Consider the following 13,686-nt stretch of genomic DNA (forward strand, 5'->3'; position numbering starts at 1 on the left):
GATTCTGTTCAAGGGGATTTACATAATTAAAATAACCATTATCTAATCGTCAATAATATCAGTATCGTTATCGTTATCGTTATCAACATTGTCATCGTTATCCTCGAAATGGAAATAGTCGACATCGCCATCAAGGTTATCCTTTTTATCGAAAAGCTCGCTGGACTCGTTCTTCTCGGTGGTCGGCTGCTCGACACTGTCTGCCTGCTGCTCCTCTTCGTCCGCCTCCTCGTCAAAGAGACCGCGCTCGGCGGCGCCCAGCTCAAGGAGCGGCTCGTCGCTATGCCTCGCCCGATTGCTGGACAGACGGACCAGCAGCGGTGGCTTAACCACGACACGCGTCTGATTCGTATGATGATTGAGCATGCTCTGGTAGAGATGGGGAAAACGTTTCTGAAACTCTGCCTTGATGCGCAGCAGGCGCTCCAGCATGCCGGGCGTCAGCAGCGGCTGGCTGCGCGCCATAATGTGCGTGTCCCGGCGTGGCCTCAGATACGTCTCATAGCTGCCGCCGCCGCTATACAAAGGATAATGCGGATTATATGCCTTCTGTGTCCAGGGATCGTTCGGCTGCTCGATCGGCAGCAGGCCCATGTAGGGCCGCAGCAGGCCCTCTTGCAGGCCAAGTGGAGCGCCCACATTGGCCTCGTCGACGTCGGCTATGGATGCAGATGTTGATGCTGATGTGGATGCAGGTGCAGATGCTGATGCTGATGCAGGTGCTGATGCGGGTGCGGTTGCTGATGACTGACTGATTGGATGTCAACATATGCAATGAGAGTGAATAGCATGAATGAGGCAACATTAGTTATGTTCATGTTAAAGTTAATGGTAAAGTTAATGTTAAAGTTAATGGTAAAGTTGTTGTTGATTTAAATAGATGAATTGATGTTATTGGGGCTGCTGCTAGGACGCTGCTTGCGTCGCCGGCGCAAACGCTTCGAGACTTTGCTGGGACGCCTGGTGGAGCTGGCGCGGGAGCTGGAGCTGGAGCTGTTTATCTTGGCGAGCGCATTTTCCCGCTGGAGCTGCAAACGTAGGAGTTCGTGTAAGACATCGATCAGTTGATCTAGCTTCGTGCTGCGCACACGCAACAGCGACAGCTCCGCATTCTCGCTGGATGCCTTCGTTACCTTCGCTTGCCGCGTCGTCCGCAATCCCAGCCGGGCGGTGCTCCGCCTGCGCACAAATTTACCACGCAGCGCATACGGCGTCGCCGTGCTGGTGCTTATATTAGCCGCATCATCGTCTCCCTTATCGGCTATGGCATTACTGTGGAGCGCCGCATTCAGCTGCCGCGCCTGCTGCAGCGCCGCTGTGGAATGCTCCGTCGTCGTCGCGGTGCCGTTATTGACGTCCGTGGCGCGCTTGGGCTTGTTGTCCGGCTCGTAGGGCTGCAGCTCCTGGTAGCTATAATCACCGGAACCCGTCGACTCCGGCTTGGGCATGTCCAGCTGCTCGCCCTGGGCATATTGGTGCTCGTGCGTCTTGGACAAATAGTTGGTATCGTAGCCTTTGCTGGCTAGCAGATGCGCCCATGGCATCGGCGCCTCAGTCGTGGTCGTCGTGCTCGTGCTCGTGCTAGAGCTCGTGCTGCTGCTCGTTGTGGCTGTCACCGGCTGCCTGCAATCCCGCAGCCGCTGCTCCGCCTTGGTCAGCTGCTCCTTGAGGCTCTCGATCAGGCCGTACAGCTGCTTGAATTCGGCGCGTGTCGCGGCCAGCTCTGCGGTTATCGCTGCCCGCTCGCTGCTGGGCGCATCCTGCTGGGCACGCTCCGTGCTGCTGACAGCGGGCGTGGGGGCTGCGGTGCTTGTCACCAACGTCGGCTCGGTGGCATACTCCAGCTCCTCTTGGTGGGCGGCCATTTCGCCTGCCGTGAGCTGATCGCCGTTGATCTCCAGCGGCTCCTGGCTGGCGCGCTCGAGTGCCTCGCGTATGGAGGCGGCATTGTAGCGCATCAGCGCCTCGGCCGGATCCTCGTCCGGACTGAGCGTGATCTCCTTCAGGCCCAGCTTGTACTCCTTTCTCAGCGCATTTAGCGAGCCCTCATCAATGGTCTCCAGCGTGCCGTATTCCGCGCTGCGTCTGCGCCGGCCAGCCGGCTCAGCCTGCTGGCACGGACATTGGCCCTGGAATTGGGTTTGGGCTTGGGCCGCGGCGCAACGGCAGCTGCTGCCGCAGGCGCAGTGAGCGCTGCCGCAGCCGCAGCTGCCTGACCGCAATGTTGGCGAGGATTTGCTAAAAAAATTTGCTAACCTTTTCTCAATGTGATGACTGCTGGGCGCGGATGGGTTTGGGGGGGATGCGGAGGAGCTGCTGTTCCCGCTGGTCAGCTGCTCATCCTTGTTGTTGTCGTTGTTGTTGTTGTTGGGTTTTATTGTCTGAAATGCGTCGCCTGTTAATGACATGAGGAACAGCGGGCGAGGAGAAGATGCAAAAATGTGAATGATATGAAGCCAGCTACTCGGGTGTGTGTGTGTGCGTGTGTGTCTGAGGGTGTGCCTGTGTGTGTCTGAGGGTGTGCCTGTGTGTGGGTGGCTGTGTGTGTGTGCGCATGTGTGTGAGTGTGCTTGGTTTGTCTTAACAGAATATATAAACAATATATAGATGGAACCAGACACTTAAAAAGGCAAGCAAAAGTGCTCTAGTAAAAAGCAATGTTTGTCTGTGTGTCTTCCAGCCTGTCTTCCAGTCTGTCTTCCAGTCTGTCTACCAGTCTGTCTACCAGTCTGCCTACCAGTATGCCTTCCAGCCTGTCTTCCAGTCTGTCTTCCAGTCTGTCTTCAAGTCTGTCTACCAGTCTGTCTTCCAGTCTGCCTTCTAGTCTGTCTTCCAGTCTGCCTTCCAGTCTGTCTACAAGTCTGTCTACAAGTCTGTCTACCAGTCTGTCTTTCTAGTCTGCCTTCCAGTCTGCCTGCCAGTCTGTCTACTAGTCTGTCTACCAGTCTGCCTTCCAGTCTGTCTTCCAGTATGTCTTCCAGTCTGCCTTCCAGTCCGTCTTCCAGTCTGTCTTCCAGTTATCTACCAGTCTGCCTTCCAGTCTGTCTTCCAGTATGTCTTCCCGTCTGTCTTCCAGTCTGTCTTCCAGTCAGTCAGTCCAGTCCAGTCAGTCGATATTTATCGCTTTTTTACAATTGGGAGCATGCAGTCTTCTGCCTGTTATATGCACTTGGAGTAAGCGGGCATACCCTTCAACCCATTCCCAGTGGGTAGAGGTAGCTAAGCCCTTGACTATATCGACTTGGCAGATCGAGTGATCCAGCACGTGTTAGCCTTATGGGCTCGGAGCTGATCTTGATTGGGTTAAAGGCTTGTTCCATCTATAGATTGTTTTGGATTTGGCTAAACTTACCGCCATGACCTGATGCTGTCGCAGCATGGAGTCGATCTCGTCGTTGCCAACGGCCGCACGATAGCCGCCATATGCATTGGATCCTTGCCCGCCGCCGCCGTAGCTGGTGCCATAGCTGGGTCTATAGCCCTGTCCAGAGCTCTGGCCATAGGTCTGGCCGTAGCTCTGGGCGGAGTTCTGGCCGTAGGCCTGACCGTAGCCCTGTCCAGAGGTCTGGCCATAGCTCTGGCCGTAGCTCTGTCCGTAGCCCTGGCCGTAGTTCTGTCCGTAGCCCTGGCCGTAACTGGCCGGAGCACTGTGGTAGTAGTTGATGACGGTGGGCGACGAATGGGATTTGGATTTCTTGCGATGATCGCCGCCGAGGCCAAGCGCGTCCACTGTTTGCGGCAAGAGATTAGGATCTGTACTGCGGAATACACCATAAAGATTACCTTTGTGGCGTGCCTGGCCAGCGTTTTCGGGCATCTGCGGCTTAGCCTCGCCCAGCACCGACGACTCCTCATCCGGCTGATCCTGCTGCTGCTGCTGTTGGATGGCGCGCATCTTCTCATCCGCCCACTGGCGTTCGGCTGCCTGTTCCATAGATTTCTCGGACATCTGTTGCGGCTGCTGCGCCTTGGCCTGCTCCTCGGTCCATTGACGCTGCCGTTCCTGGGCCTGCTGCTGAGCCTTGGTCTGATCCTCTGTCCATTGACGCTGTTGCATCTCCTGCTGCGCCTTTGCCTGCTGCTGTGCCTTGGTCTGATCCTCTGTCCATTGGCGCATCATCATGGGGTTCTGTTGCTGGATCATCATGGGCATCTGCTGCTGAAACTGCTGCGGCTCCCGCTGTGCCTTGGCCTGATCCTCTGTCCACTGGCGCATCGTCATGGGATTCTGTTGCTGCATCGCTTGCTGTGCCTTGGCCTGGTCCTCCGTCCACTGGCGTTGCTGCTCCTGGGCCTGTTGTGTCTTGGCCTGATCTTCCATCCACTGACGCATTTGCTGATCCTTTGCCTGCTGCTGTGCCATGGCCTGATCCTCTGTCCATTGGCGCATCATCATGGGATTCTGTTGCTGCATCATCATGGTATTCTGCTGCTGGGCCTTGGCCTGATCCTCCGTCCACTGGCGCATCATCATGGAATTCTGTCGATCCCTTGCCTGCTGATGGGCCTTGATCTGTTCCTCGGTCCACTGACGCATCATCATGGGATTCGGCTGCTGTTGCATCATCTGCTGCTGCGCCTTGGCCTTATCCTCCGTCCACTGGCGCATCATCATGTCATTCTGCTGATCCTTTGCCTGCTGTTGCTGCTGCTGCGTCTTAGCCTGATCCTCCGTCCACTGACGCTGTTGCTGCTGGAGCTCCCACTGCTCTTCCTTGGCCTTGCGTTCGGCATTTTCGTTGGCCATGCGATAGGCATAGGCCATCACCTTGACGATGTCCTCCTTGGTGAGCAGCTGCTCCGGCTGCTGCGTCTGCCGCTTGAAGTTCGTCTTGCGCTGCGCCTCCTTCTGCAACAGCCGGCGCACATAGTCGTCGCGCAGGGCGCGCTCAATGTCCGCCCGGGTGATCTTGTGGACAGGCGTGCGGCTCAGCGGATAGCGCAGCTTGTAGGCGGGCGTTTCACCCTGGGCATTCGCGCGCATCTCGCGCGCCAGCCGCTCGATCTGCTGGAGCTGCTGCAGCTCGGCGATTACCTGCTGCTCAAAGGCCTGCAGCTTGGACTCGATCTGTGCACGTTCCGTGGACTTGGTCTGTTGCGACTCGGAGCTGGGCATGCGGAACCAGAGCAACGGCACGCGCTGCTTCTCCTGCTCCAGCTGCAGCGCTGACTTGATCTTCATTTGAGCGAGCTGTGCGTGCGCCTGCTGCGGTGCCCGATAGCCGATCGTATCCTGGTTGTCCGGCTTGACGCGCACCTCCGATATATCGGAGGCCTGGGCGCTTCTGTCGCCAGTCGGCGGCGCTGCGCCCGGCCAGAACTGGCGCAGGCCAGCCATGAAGGCGTCCGGCGTGGGCGCTGCGGGCATGCCACTAAAGGCCTGGCCCAGCAGATTGTTGCTGCCATCGAAGAGAGCACCAAATCCGGCACCTGCCGCCGGCGGCGCCTGACCCACCGCTGGCGCTGGCGCCGGCTCCGACTCGCTAGCTGGCTTGGCTGCCGGCGGCGCAGCTGTGGTGGCGGGCGCGGCTGGCGCCTGGCCGAGCAGGCTCTCCAGCGGACGCAGACCAAAGTTGGGCATAACGGGCGCCATTTGGCCAAGATTGAAGCCATCCGGCAGTGGCGGCATTTGACCCAGATTAAAGTTATCCGGCAGCGGCGGCATTTGGCCTAGCGTAAAGCCATCCGGCAGCCAGCCGGCGGGCACTTGTGGCAACATCTGGCCCAGATTCGGAGGCGGCATCTGGCCAAGCATCTGTTGCATTTGCTGCAGCATCGCGGGTCCGTTCATCGCTGTTGGTGCCGCTGGAGCTGGCGCCGGCTGTGCGGTTGCATCCTGACGCGTTACACGCGACTTGTGTCCATTCGCTTCGTCCGCCAGCACGAGCACCACCTTCGAAGCGGCCGGCTGCAGTGTGTCCGGCATGGCACCGAGCAGCGACTGCGCCGGAAAGAGGCTGCCCCAGCGGAGGAGGCTGCTCAGCGCCGGAAACATCAAATAGAACGCATCCAGTGAGGGTATGCCACTGTTCAGGGGCTGCAGGGGCGGCATCTGGGCAAGTAACTACAGACGGAAATGCCAGAGAGGCAAAGGATTAGCTATTGAGGCAGGCAGAGCTCGGCTCGCCTCTATTGATGCTCACCTCTTCCTGGGTGGGTATCCGCGGTCTCTCATCGGCGGTGTCATTGGCATTGCCAGGCGTCAGGCTATCCACGGCAGCAGCTGCCTCCGCGCCGCTGACGACGCTGGCACCCGACGACTCATCCTGGGCGCTGCACAGTGCGCCGCCAAGCAGCAGCAGCGTTACACAAATTAATCTCATCCTTAATATATATCTATATGTATATACCCTTTATCACTATTCTCTAGCGCTTTCGCTGGAACTGGCCGTTTGTTGAGCGTCGAACGGCGACTGACGCTTCAAGCGCTCAGACGCTGGCCCATATAGAACTCTGCCAGCGGTGGCGGCGGCGGCGGCAGCAGCAGCGGCAGCGGCACCACTGTTCGCAAAAGTGTCGACGCCGCCGAATCGTGCCAAAGAGCTGCGCTGCAATTTGCACGCACTGTCAGTTGAGCGGCCACGCCCCGTCCCGCAACGCCCTGCCGCGGTGACACCAAAAAATTGACATTGCATTTTAATTTCGTTTCCGTGTGTGTGCCACAAAAAGCCAACTAACAGCAACCAAAAGTGCTCCAGTTAAGACTGATCGACTGGCCAATACCCTATAATCAACGACGCAAGACTTTAGCTAGGGTATGTATATCTCTCAATATGAAATAACCGCCGCAATTTCCAATTGTTAACGAATTTTCAGTGTATACATATAACAAAAAATTAAATATAACTAAAAATACCTTTCCATATTATGGTGTGCTTTATAAAAATAAAATACAAAAAAAAATACTAAAAAAAAAAGTGTTGCAGGATATGGCTAATAATTTAATATACATTATATGTATGTACACACTTAAGCAAAAAGCCTAAACAGTTGCCTCGCCCATTTGTCCATAACCAATCTACCCATATTTCACCCTTTTTCGATGGGTACAGGTCAGTAAAAGTAAAAGAAATTAAAGAAATGGCCAGTACAGACTGCAGCTGCTGCAGCAGCCGGCGCAGCACAATAAATATATAAAAAAAAAACACAACAACAAAAAAACCTTGACTTAACAATTTGCTGATGAGCAATTTTTCATGGAATCAGTGCAAAATGTTGCACTGAAAACAAATCCATAGTTCCACATAGTTTCCAATTCTTTCGTCTTATCTGCGTTTTGGCATTGTTTTGTCTACGATTCGCGACAATCCGGAAGCTAAGCACAACTTCTTTTCCGCTTTGTCTCTTTTGTCTTATAACCGTTTCCAAAAGTGTGACCCTACATATTACATTTTTATTTTGAACAGCAGCCGCTACGTGCTCATATCAAATTGTCCATAGAGATGACACTAGGTGTCCGCGAGAAGCACGAAAATGCAATTTACATACTCATATATTCCAGCACAATTATTACCAAACATTCCTTCTATTTTGAGTTATTAGTAGTTTGTGCTTGAAACTAGTTAGGGCTGTTACACCGTTTAAATTTTAATTATTAACGTGACTCTCAATATACGATCTTGTCGTTTATTTTAAACATGATTATTTATGATTGGAGTCTATATGTGTCTTCTTAAACGTTTTCATTCACTAAATCAAACATAAATAAAGACAATAAGAATAAGAACTTTATATACTGTAATATATGTTGTAACATTTAAAATATTTGATTTCAATACGCATCATCGTGATTGCGGTATTCGTGGTCCATCTCCAACAAATGAGTGTCTGCCATTTTGAATGACCAAAAAATTCTCGCAGCGTAGACCGCCTTATCGCGAATGTGTGTCACCGCGCCAAAGCCAGCGAGGTGCATCAATGCTGAGCTAAGCTCTGCAATGGACTTTCAACTCCAACGTCGACTGTTGTACAAAATAAGAATAAAATATTACACGAAATATGTTGGAACATGTATTATCATATTTTCTTCTTTTTTTTTTAATAATTTGCGGGTGGCTGCTTAGGTCAGCAAAAAGTGTTTAGCAAATAGCTGTTTGTATTGTAAATGAACACATTAAATACGGTCAGCGATCTGTAAATTGTGTTGCGACACGAGCTGTTGCTGCATCTGTTGCAATTTCTTTGTCCATTACTCATTTCAAGATAAAAAGCAAAAACTAAAACCAATTAAAATGCTTATTCGCCATTTACTGTGCTGCATTTTGGGGTCACACTGACTTGCGTATGCTGTAAGAACAGGCGAAAACACACGATGGTCACACCGGCAGCCGCAATTCAAAGTTAACGAGCAGTTCGCAAAATCAACATATTTGAACAGTTGTGCTCTGAAATATTTTTAATTTATACCGATTTGGCAAGCGCCTCGTGGCATGTGGCATCTATTTGAATACTATTCAATGATCACTTGCAAAAAAGCCAAATGTCTGCCCAGCTTCTAGTGGTCACTTCTGCTAACAAATTTGGTTAACGCTAGCAAAAACGTATATTGGTCACACTGGCAACGGCAGTTCAAAGCCAACAAGCCGTTTGCAAAATTAACTTGATTTATAAAATGAACGATATAGATATTGTTTTTTTTTTTTCGCAGATGTGGCATGTGGCATGCGGCAGGCAATGTAACGAACGACTTGTTAACTGATGGCGCATCCATTTAAATACAATTTGCCAGATAACGAGCCGCGATAAGCCGCAAGCTCACATGCAACCGCTAAAAGCTTCGGCAATTGCCGCGCTCAGCAGTTACTGGACGACTCTTCACTTGCCCCAACATGTTGAGCAGCGCATCGGTGCAGGCGATTTATAACATAACACTGATGTACGCCGTCGTCTGGACGATAAACAGTCACTATGCTAGCGACTCCAGCAAACCGTTGTCCATTATGCACTTTGCCACGCGCGACTCAAGTCGCGCTCTCCACAACGATCTGATTGATTCTGTGCTGTGTTTGGCATCGGGCGCCGGGCGCATCAAGTTTCTGCTGGAGCACGAACGCATCGATGACGACGAGCCGCCGGCGGGCACGGCACAGCAGACTGGCCTGGCCAGCGGCTTTGTGGGCCGCGAAACGGCCATATTGCTGCTGGACAGCTGGCGCGCCTATATGCGTCTGGAGCGGCATCTGTTGCAGCCGGACAGCTTCTTTAAGCGCAACGGCTTCTATTGCATTGTGTACACGGGCCAGGAGTTGGGACGTCTGCGCACCATTGGCGCAATCTTTCAACGTCTGCTCGCCATCTATGTGATCAATGTGAATGTGCTGCTGGTGGGGCGTCAGACTGGCACCGTGCGAGTCTACAATTATTATCCATATCGGCCGCATCGCTGTCAGTCCTCGGAGCCGGTGCACTATGCCACCTTTCAGGGCGGTCTCGGCGCACCGCCCATAATCCATGTGGAGAACAGCGTTCAATTCTTTGACTCCAAGCTGCATGACATGCATGGCTGCCAGCTGGTCACCGTCACCTTTGAGAGTCGCCCCTTTGTCTTCTTCAATGACAATGACGCCAGCCTGCCCGATGCCCAGCGCATGCATGGCATCGAGGGCATGATCTATCGCCTGCTGGCGGAGCGCATGAACTTTGGCATCAAAATCGTTAAGGAGCCAAATAACAATCGAGGCGAAGTCCTTCCCAATGGCACCATCACGGGCGCCATGAAAATGGTGAGTCAATCTCTGTACAGTGGGCAATATAAAGCTTGAGGCAACTTTATCGGTAGCTTAAATCGATCTTCAACTGATTAACCTGCTCTCCTTGCAGATCGTTGACGGCGTGGCGAACATAACCTTCGTCTCGTTTATGTACAACATGGAGCGCGCCACGTACATGCTGCCGAGCATCTCGTACACCAGCTTTCCGATAGTGCTCTGCATACCCGGCGGCTATCCGCTGTCGCCGCTGCAGCGCCTAACCAAGCCGCTGGGCTACATCACCTGGCTGTGCCTGTTGACGTGCGTGCTGCTGGGCCTGGGCCTGATCGCCTGGCTGCAGTTGCTCAGCGGTCCGCGATTGCGTCGCTTTGTGCTTGGCGATAACAATCGGCTGCCCGGCACGGAGCTGTGGAGCACACTGCTCGGCGGCCTGCATTTGCATCCGCCGCGTCGCAATTTCGCCCGATATTTGCTCGCACTCTGGCTGCTTCAGACTCTGGTGCTGCGCGCCGCTTACACGGGCGAGCTGTACATTCTGCTGCAGGATGGGCGGGTGCGTACACCGTTGCGCTCGCTGTCCGAGGTGCTGGAGCGGAAGTATGCGTTCCATATGCTGCCCGCACTGCAGCCGGTGTTCAAGGACATTGTGCCACGGCAGCGTATCGTTGTGGTGTCTGGCCTGGAGAATTGGCTTCGCCGGCTACGCGATGACAACGAGGCGCAATTTGTGGTGCCGGTGCTGCAGCCGACCGTATCCAGATTCGACATGGACTCCGGTATCGAAAAGCAACGTCTCACTATGCTGCCCTATCCCCTGCTGACCGCCCCGCTGGCGTTTTATATGCGTCCACATTCGTATCTGAAGCAGCGCATCAACAAGCTGCTGATCAACATGATGTCCTCCGGCCTGGTGCATCGCTATCGTCGCATGTACCTCGACCGGATCGAGCATATGGCCGCTCAGCGCAGCCGTGCACCAACCAAACTTAGCCTCTGGCTGCTCGCCGGCCTCTTTGCCAGCTTGGGGCTAATGCATCTGTTCGCCAGCATCGTGTTCATGCTCGAACTGCGCGCCGCTCAGCCACAGCGACAACGTCTACGGCGGCTCATGAATGCGGCCAATCGTTATGTGGTCTAAAATCTAGTCGAAACCCATTTCTTACTACTTTGTTACCTAACCACAGTGTAAGTGAGACTAAGGTAGAATTTATTTATTGCCTAGTTATTCTGGCTCGCTTTGTCCTTATCCACATAAGCTTCTATATAACATTTGTGAGCACTTGCTGTGGGGGCTTCCTTGAACCCGATCAAGTGCATAAATTCTTCATAAATTGTTCTATAAGAAAACCTATTTGTTATTTAAAATATGTTATACACGATCGCGACCTTCACCTTTTACTTGTGAGCTAAATCTTCGCCTAAGCTTGATTGATTTGCTAAAACAATTTAATGTTCTTTAAGATATCTTTCTCCTATTATTTCCTGTTGAATCAATACTTAAATATCTTATAGAATTATTGAAATGTTGATCGTATAGCTTATATATAGCCTCCAGTAGCTGTAGAAGCCTTTAACAATTGGTTTTTTGGCTTTGCAATTATAATATATATTTCTGATATGGAATATATATAATATCGACAATAATATGTATCTTATTAGCATATTAAATATCTACTTCAAGGCTTAAGGCGTTAAATTTAAGCTTTAGCAAAAGAGAATATTTGAAAATATCTGTAACATTATCCTATGAGAAAAAACAATTGTTCATTATTATATTTAAATGTAAAGAATTGAAATAGTTGTGAATTCGGACAAGAAATACTTTACACTTATTGCTTAAAGTTAACTTGTAGATTTCAACTTGTCGAAGTTCAAATTTTCACGTGCGGAAAAAGCGTGGAAAATCGTTTTCAAACATTTGAAGCAAAAGACTTGCGCCGGACAAGGCCGGGCTACAGCAGCTGGTAAATATATTAAATAGTTTGCATTAATTAATATAAATTAAATATTCCTTTTGATATATTCCAGCTTTGAAACGAAATCCCAGCTGCCTAGAGACGCCGGAAAAGCCTGGCGAGCCAGGGCAGGCGCAGGCTGAGCAGCTCCAAGCCGAATATGGCAAGCGTGAGGGATTCGGCGATGAGCAGACAATTAAGAGCGGCATAGATGAAACGCATGGACTCCTTATACCGTGCCGCATGATCCGTGGATATGGAGGAGGAGGAGGAGGAGGCGGTGCCCCGCCTGTGGTGCAGCCGGGCGACAATGGTGGTGAGGCGATTGGCGATGTGCTGATTGATGCCGGAGCTGCGCATATTGAAGAGCACCCGGTCGACGGTGGCGGTCAGATAGGAGCCGAGCGGAAAGTGCACACAGGCCATGTTGTCCAAGATCTTGCGGCTGGCGAGAACGAACAGCGGCTGCTGCTCGCGCCGCCCGCTCAGATAGTGGGCCAGAAAATGCGGCGTGCTGATGGCGGCGACCCGCTTGTCCGGCGGCTGGGCCAGCAGCTGCTCGAACATGTCCACCGGCTGGCCGGGCAGGATGCGCGAGCGCGCCTTCAGAGCCGGCAGCAGCTCTGTCATCCGATACGTGGCATGGTCGACAATGAAGCTATAGTCCAGCTGCAGGGCCTGCTCCAGGCTGTGCGGTAGCGAGCGGCGCGGCGCATTGTGCACGAGCACAAAAACGCAGCTCTCGTAGCTGATGCGCAGCAGAAAGAGGAAGAGCACCCAGGCCAGCTGCAGCTGCGCCGGCAGCCGGCACCACGGACGCACTGCAGCCAGCACGAACAGCAACAGCCAAACGGAGCGTTCAAAGGGCAACAGCATAATCTCGTACAGGCTAAACGGACGCGCCCGGCGCAGCACCAAGACATACTCCACCTGGCCATAGGGCAGCGTGCTGGCCAGATACTTATAGCGAGCGGCCAGGCAGGCGGTAAAGCCCAGCGTCAGATTGGCGCGCTGCTCCAGCAGCATGCGAAAGGCGCCGGTCATGCTGCCATTCATATAGCTGGCGCCGCCTATCAGCTGCGGCGGCTCGTTCGCCAGCAGCGCCAGGCTGAAGTTGAGCCGCGCCGCCAGCAGCTGCAGTATGTCCGCGTCCAAGCCGGAAATGCGCCCATTGCCATGCAGCTCCATATACGGCAGGATCTGCCAGACAATGACGCGCAGCGGACAGCCGTGCAGATTGGCCAGCTTGTTGCTTGGATACAGCTGCTCCAGCCGCGCCTGGCCCAGCGGCCAGGCCAGCGGCTCCGTCGAGTCGCAGCGCCGTGCCGAGGCATACGGCGCATAGCTATAGCTGGCCACGGTGCTGCCGCCCGGCGCCAGCTTCACACGGAGCAGCAGCACATCCACATTGTAGCGCTGCCGCAGCAGATAGCCAAAGATCTGGCGCATCTGCGTTCGCTGCCAGGCTTTCGCCTTTCGCATGGCCAGCAGCACGATTAGATACTTGTACTTGTGGGTCACGCTCACGCGCGGATTGCGTTCCGCGGCGGCGATCAGCTGCTGCGCGTCCAGCACAAAGAAGAGCAGCAGCTGAACGCGCAGGCTGAGCTCCGGCTGCAGCTGCCTGTCCAGCACAACGGGCACTAATTGCGCCTGCCGCCGGCTACGTTCCAGCACGCGCTCCACCAGATGCCGCTGCGTCGGCGGCAGTTGCTCCCGATAGACGCTGCTCACCGAGATGCTCAGATTGTGCGCCGAGCAGCTCGCATTCAATATCGCCTGCAGCACGTTTGATAACTTGTCAACAACTGGCGCCTGCTCGCGCTCCAGCTCCAGCTCCAGCGGCGGCCAGGTCAGCGCTCGGTCAAGGCACAGTCCGAGCAGCAGCAGCCAGTGTCCAGCGTGTAGCTCCATTCCGAACTGAACTCCAGTCGAGGCTTGCGCTTTATATTGCAATTGAATTTTGATTGCATATCGATTGTGGCCCGGCACCCTGGAGAAATCCTGCATTAATGCACTTG

The 13,686-nt window shown here is 53.4% G+C and overlaps 3 protein-coding genes across 3 annotated transcripts; 1 reads left to right on the forward strand and 2 right to left on the reverse strand.

Moving 5' to 3' along the window:
* Positions 1 to 872: 872 nt before the first annotated feature.
* Positions 873 to 6,323, reverse strand: LOC115768504 (defective chorion-1 protein, FC106 isoform). The gene is made up of 4 exons (XM_030713089.1): positions 6,144 to 6,323; positions 3,784 to 6,064; positions 3,353 to 3,729; positions 873 to 2,381 (listed from the first exon to the last, which is right to left on the reverse strand). Exons 1-4 carry the CDS (start codon positions 6,321 to 6,323, stop codon positions 873 to 875), a joined length of 4,347 nt encoding a protein of 1,448 aa, XP_030568949.1.
* A 2,505-nt stretch (positions 6,324 to 8,828) lies between these two features.
* Positions 8,829 to 10,848, forward strand: LOC115768510. Its single transcript, XM_030713097.1, has 2 exons — positions 8,829 to 9,722; positions 9,820 to 10,848. Exons 1-2 carry the CDS (start codon positions 8,829 to 8,831, stop codon positions 10,846 to 10,848), a joined length of 1,923 nt encoding a protein of 640 aa, XP_030568957.1.
* A 913-nt stretch (positions 10,849 to 11,761) lies between these two features.
* Positions 11,762 to 13,579, reverse strand: LOC115768511. Its single transcript, XM_030713098.1, has 2 exons — positions 13,310 to 13,579; positions 11,762 to 13,255 (listed from the first exon to the last, which is right to left on the reverse strand). The coding sequence occupies exons 1-2, from the start codon at positions 13,577 to 13,579 to the stop codon at positions 11,762 to 11,764; spliced, it is 1,764 nt and encodes a 587-aa protein (XP_030568958.1).
* Positions 13,580 to 13,686: the final 107 nt, after the last annotated feature.

Source organism: Drosophila novamexicana, unplaced genomic scaffold (assembly GCF_003285875.2).
Source record: "Drosophila novamexicana strain 15010-1031.04,08,12 unplaced genomic scaffold, DnovRS2.1 tig00001813-arrow-arrow-pilon, whole genome shotgun sequence".
NCBI lineage: Eukaryota > Metazoa > Arthropoda > Insecta > Diptera > Drosophilidae > Drosophila > Drosophila novamexicana.

What these genes read in the sequence shown, in the direction of transcription:
- LOC115768504 (XM_030713089.1), bottom strand. Translation starts at nt 6,323, where the DNA reads ATGAGATTAATTTGTGTAACGCTGCTGCTGCTTGGCGGCGCACTGTGC. An exon ending in GGATACCCACCCAGGAAGAG is followed by an intron (nt 6,065 to 6,143) that starts GTGAGCATCAAT and finishes TTCCGTCTGTAG; the next exon opens with TTACTTGCCCAGATGCCGCC. An exon ending in GACAGCATCAGGTCATGGCG is followed by an intron (nt 2,382 to 3,352) that starts GTAAGTTTAGCC and finishes GACGCATTTCAG; the next exon opens with ACAATAAAACCCAACAACAA.
- LOC115768510 (XM_030713097.1), top strand. Translation starts at nt 8,829, where the DNA reads ATGTTGAGCAGCGCATCGGTGCAGGCGATTTATAACATAACACTGATG. An exon ending in TCACGGGCGCCATGAAAATG is followed by an intron (nt 9,723 to 9,819) that starts GTGAGTCAATCT and finishes CTCTCCTTGCAG; the next exon opens with ATCGTTGACGGCGTGGCGAA.
- LOC115768511 (XM_030713098.1), bottom strand. Translation starts at nt 13,579, where the DNA reads ATGGAGCTACACGCTGGACACTGGCTGCTGCTGCTCGGACTGTGCCTT. An exon ending in GCCGGCGGCAGGCGCAATTA is followed by an intron (nt 13,256 to 13,309) that starts GTGCCCGTTGTG and finishes CTGCGCGTTCAG; the next exon opens with CTGCTGCTCTTCTTTGTGCT.